The sequence below is a fragment of the Salvelinus sp. IW2-2015 genome, unplaced genomic scaffold (assembly GCF_002910315.2).
Source record: "Salvelinus sp. IW2-2015 unplaced genomic scaffold, ASM291031v2 Un_scaffold3207, whole genome shotgun sequence".
Classification (NCBI taxonomy): domain Eukaryota; kingdom Metazoa; phylum Chordata; class Actinopteri; order Salmoniformes; family Salmonidae; genus Salvelinus; species Salvelinus sp. IW2-2015.
In genome coordinates this window covers 22,934-27,611 of record NW_019944494.1, presented here as the reverse complement: position 1 = coordinate 27,611, position 4,678 = coordinate 22,934, and the positions used below count along the sequence as shown (strand labels likewise).

The following is a 4,678-nucleotide window of genomic DNA, read 5'->3' as shown; positions in this document are numbered from 1 at the left end:
CTTACTAGGATTTAAGATTTTGTTTCTGCCGGGGGAATGAACTGTCAGTAGAATACAGTACATTCGGAAAGTTAAGACCCCTTGACTTTTTCAACATTTTGTACAGTATGTTACAGCCTATTCTAAAATGATTTAAATATTTTTTTTCCCTCATCAATTTACACACATTACCCCCATAATGACATAGCAAAAACAGGTTTTTAGTCATTTTTGCAAATTTATATAAAAATATTAAAAAATACATTCACACTTACATAAGTATTCAGACCCTTTACTCAGTACTTTGTTGAAGCACCTTTGGCAGCGATTACAGCATTGAGTCTACTTGGGTATGACGCACAAGCTTGGCACACCTGCATTTGGGGAGTTTCTCTCATTCTTCTCTGCAGATCCTCTCAAGCTCTGTCAGGTTGGATGGGGAACGTTGCTGCACAGCTGTTTTCAGGTCCTTCCAAAGATGTTCGATTGGGTTCATGTCCGGGCTCTGGCTGGGCCACTCAAAGACATTCAGACTTGTCCGTAGCCAATCCTGCATTGTCTTGGCGGTGTGCTTAAGGTCGTTGTCCTGTTGGAAGGTGAACCTTCGCCCCAGTCTGAGATCCTGAGCGCTCTGGAGCAGGTTTTCATCAAGGATCTCTCTGTACTTCATCTTGCCTTGATCCTGACTGTTCCCCAGTCCCTGCTGTTGAAAAACATCCCCCAGCATGATGCTGCCACCACCCTGCTTCACGGTAGGGAGTGCCAGGTTTCCTCCAGACGTGACGCTTTGCATTCAGCCCAAGAGTTCAATATTTGTTTCATCAGACCAGAGAATCTTGTTTCTCATGGTCTGGGAGTCTTTAGGTGCCTCTTTGCAAACTCCAAGCGGGCTGTCGTGCCTTTTTACTGAGGAGTGGCTTCAGTCAGGCCACTACCATAAAGGCCTGATTGGTGAGTGCTGCAGAGATGGATGTCCTTCTGGAAGGTTCTCCCATCTCCACAGAGGAACTCTGGAGCTCTGTCAGTGAGCTCAACCCAGAGTCTCACAGCAAAGGGTCTGACAAATTATTTAAATACAGGGTTTCAGTTTTTATATTTTAATGCATTTACAACCTTTTCAAAAACCTGTTTTTCGCTTTGTCATTATGTGGTATTGTGTGTTGATTGAGGAAAACAATAGATCAAATCAATTTTAGAATAAGTCTGTGACGTAACAAAATGTGGAAAAAGTTAAGAGGTCTGAATACTTTCCGAATGCACTGTATAGGAAATGGAGCAATACACAGTGGACAAAACATTAAGAACACCTGTCCTTCCATGACAGACTGACCAGGTGAATCCAGGTGAAAGCTATGATCCCTTATTGATGTCACATGTTCAATCCACTTCAATAAGTTTTGATGAACGGGAGGAGACGGGTCAAATAAGTATTTTTAAGCCTGGAGACATTTAAGACATGGATTGTGTATGTGCCATTTCAAGGGTGAATGGGCAAGACAAACGATTTAAGTGCCTTTGAACGGGCATTTTAGGTGCCAGCCGCACCGGTTTGAGTGTGTCAAGAACTGCAACGCTGCTGGGTTTTTCCACGCCAAAAGTTTCCTGTGTGTATCAAGAATGGTCCACCACGAAGAAGATCAAGCCAACTTGAACAAACTGGGGAAAAATTGGAGTCAACATAGCCAGCATCCCTGTGGAAGCTTTTGACACCTTGTAGAGTCCAAACCCCGACGAATTGAGGCTGTTCTGAGGGCAAAAGGGGTGCAACTCAATATTAGGAAGGTGTTGGTAATGTTTTGTACACCATATGTGTAGGAAGTAGAGTGATGAGAGGCCTGCTTGCCTTTTCTGTCCATTAGGTGACTCACTGTGTTCATGTTTCTGTTTCGGTGTTTTGTATCTTGATAGTTGATAGCTGCCAGGTAGGTGCCGCACAGTAGCCTCCCTGCGGTCACACACACACACACACACACACACACACACACACACACCCACACAGGTGAATCAAAGCAGTATTTGTTCTTCCTCCTGTATCTCGGGCGTTTCATGTGCCACCTACGAGGTCGGCTCATTCTTTTAAAAGGACCAAATACTGCCTTTTATTGATGTAATTCCATGTCGATATCCAAGAAATCACACCAGTTCTACACCTAGCTCACACCTTATTTAAACTGGACGCTTTGTGGACACTTGAATGTCTGAGCAGGGATTGTGGAGGGGAAATGGTTTTGTGACGTGTTTTGGGTTGGGATAGTGCTTACTGTGTGTTGACAGAAGAAGTGAGAGCTGTAGAAGTGGTTTTAATGTTTTATAGGGTGGAGGTGTGTGAGGGGTTGCTCTTGTTATCATGATGGAATGATGCGGACTCCCTCTCAGTCTTTATTTAGAATGACACGCCAGGTTGGGTAATTATAATAAGAAAAAAACAGTTAGCATCAAACAAGGCCAGGTGGAGATGAGGGGGGGGGTCTGAGGGTGTCTGTTTAAATATAGCAACAATAACACAATGAGGTTAATGTCAGATGGGACTGCCTTTTCTTTGTTCAACCTACACACACACACGGACAGACGTCTGGTTTTCTTCATTTTAATGTCACCTTTTATTTAACTAGGCAAGTCAGTTAGGAACAAATTCTTATTTACAACGACGGCCAGAGACGTGGTCCAGTATATTGGATGGTTTCTGATGCCAGTGAAGTATTAATGGTCTCCTTCAATACGCATCGCTAAGTAGTGGGATTCTGATCCGTGTACCATTCTCAACACTCCGATCTTCCTCTCTCTCTCMRGTGTGTGTAGGAACTTGGAGGCTGATGTAGCCCTACGTAGTACAGCAGCAGTGTTTACTTACTGTAAGTCCAGAGGGCTGTTTGCTGGAGTCTCTCTGGAGGGATCCTGCCTCATAGAACGCAAAGACACCAACCGCAAGTACGTTACACACCATGTGTGTTGAAATATTGTGTGTGTGCGCAGGTGTGTTGTATTAATGTGTGTGTGTGTGTGTTTTAGGTTCTACTCCCAGGACATCCGTGCGTCAGCCATATTGAATGGAGATGTAGAACCTCCCCCAGAAGCTGATGACCTGTACTGTGTCCTGGAGACGTACACAGAAAAATACACTACTGAGTGGACGGCCAAACACCTAGCGCAGAAGGTACTATATTATTATATTACACTACTGAGTGGACAGCCAATCACCTGAGCAGAAGGTACTATATTTATATTTACACTACTGAGTGGACAGCCAATCACTGGAGCAGAATGGTACTATATGATAATTACACTACTGAGTGGACAGCCAATCACGCTGGAGCAGAAGGTACTATATTATTATATTACACTACTGAGTGGACGGCCAATCACCTGGAGCAGAAGGTACTATATTATATATATACACTACTGAGTGGACAGCCAAACACCTAGAGCAGAAGTACTATATATTATTATACACTACTGCAGTGGCGGCCAAACACCTGGAGCAGAAGGTACTATATTATTTATTACACTACTGATGTGGACAGCCAATCACCTGGAGCAGAAGGTACTATATTATTATAATACACTACTGAGTGGACGGCCAATCACCTGGAGCAGAAGGTACTATATTATTATTATACACTACTGAGTGGACAGCCAAACACCTAGAGAGAGTACTATACATTATTAATATACACTACTGAGAGGGCGGCCAAACACCTGGAGCAGAAGGTAACTATATTAATATCACACTACTGAGTGGACCAGCCAAACACCTAGCAGAAGTACTATAATATTAAATTATGACACTACTGAGTGGGCGCAACCTGGAGCAGAAGGTACGTATATTATTATCTAGAACACTACTGAGTGGACGGCCAAAACACCTAGGAGCAGAAGGTACTATATTATTATATTACACTACTGAGTGGACGGCCAACTCACGCTGGGAGCAGAAGGTACTATATATTATATTACACTAACTGAGTGGACAGACAAACACCTGGACAGAAGGTAGCATATATTAGTAATATTACACTACTGAGTGGACAGAAAACACTGAGGACAGGAAAGGTGACGACTATATTATATTACACTACTGAGTGGACGGCCAAATCCAGCCTAGCAGAGCAGAAGGTACTATATTATTAATAGATCACACTACTGAGTGGGACAGCCAAACACCTGAGCAGTCAGAAGGTACTATATATATATTATACACTACTGAGTGGACAGACAAACACCTGGAGCAGAAGGTACTAAGATATATTAGGCACTACTGAGTGGACGGCCAATCACCTGGAGGCAAGAGGTAACGTCATAGTATATATATAGTCACACTACTGGTTGGCGACGTGGCCAAACAACCTGGAGCAGAAAAGTGACAGGAAGTAGTAATTATGTAATGAAATACACTTAGCAGAATGACTGACCAAAAGAACTATTTGGGACAGCGATGCCTGTCTAACGACTTATTACAAAAATCGATGGGAATAAATATGAGAGTAATGGTCACCCCACCTTTTCCAGTAGCTATAACAGCTGGTTGGTCCCCCCTTTCCTGCTATACACAGCCTCCACGTCTTCTGGGGAGGCTTTCCACGATAGACGATGTTGGAACATTGCTGCAGAGACTTGCTTCCGGTCGTTCAGCCAAGAGCAGTAGTGAGGTTTCAGGCACTGATGGAGAGCAGGATTAGGCCTGGCTCGCAGTCGGGAGAGA

The 4,678-nt window shown here is 43.6% G+C and overlaps 1 protein-coding gene across 1 annotated transcript in view; it reads left to right on the top strand.

Annotated features, from left to right (window-relative positions):
- Nucleotides 1–4,678, top strand: part of sh3yl1 (SH3 and SYLF domain containing 1) — a 45,636-nt gene that overhangs the window by 32,146 nt on the left and 8,812 nt on the right. Inside the window, exons 5-6 of the mRNA XM_070440937.1 lie at nucleotides 2,714–2,907; nucleotides 2,989–3,173. Of these exons, the coding sequence (XP_070297038.1) occupies nucleotides 2,714–2,907; nucleotides 2,989–3,173 (379 nt within the window). The remainder of the gene's footprint in view (nucleotides 1–2,713; nucleotides 2,908–2,988; nucleotides 3,174–4,678) is intronic.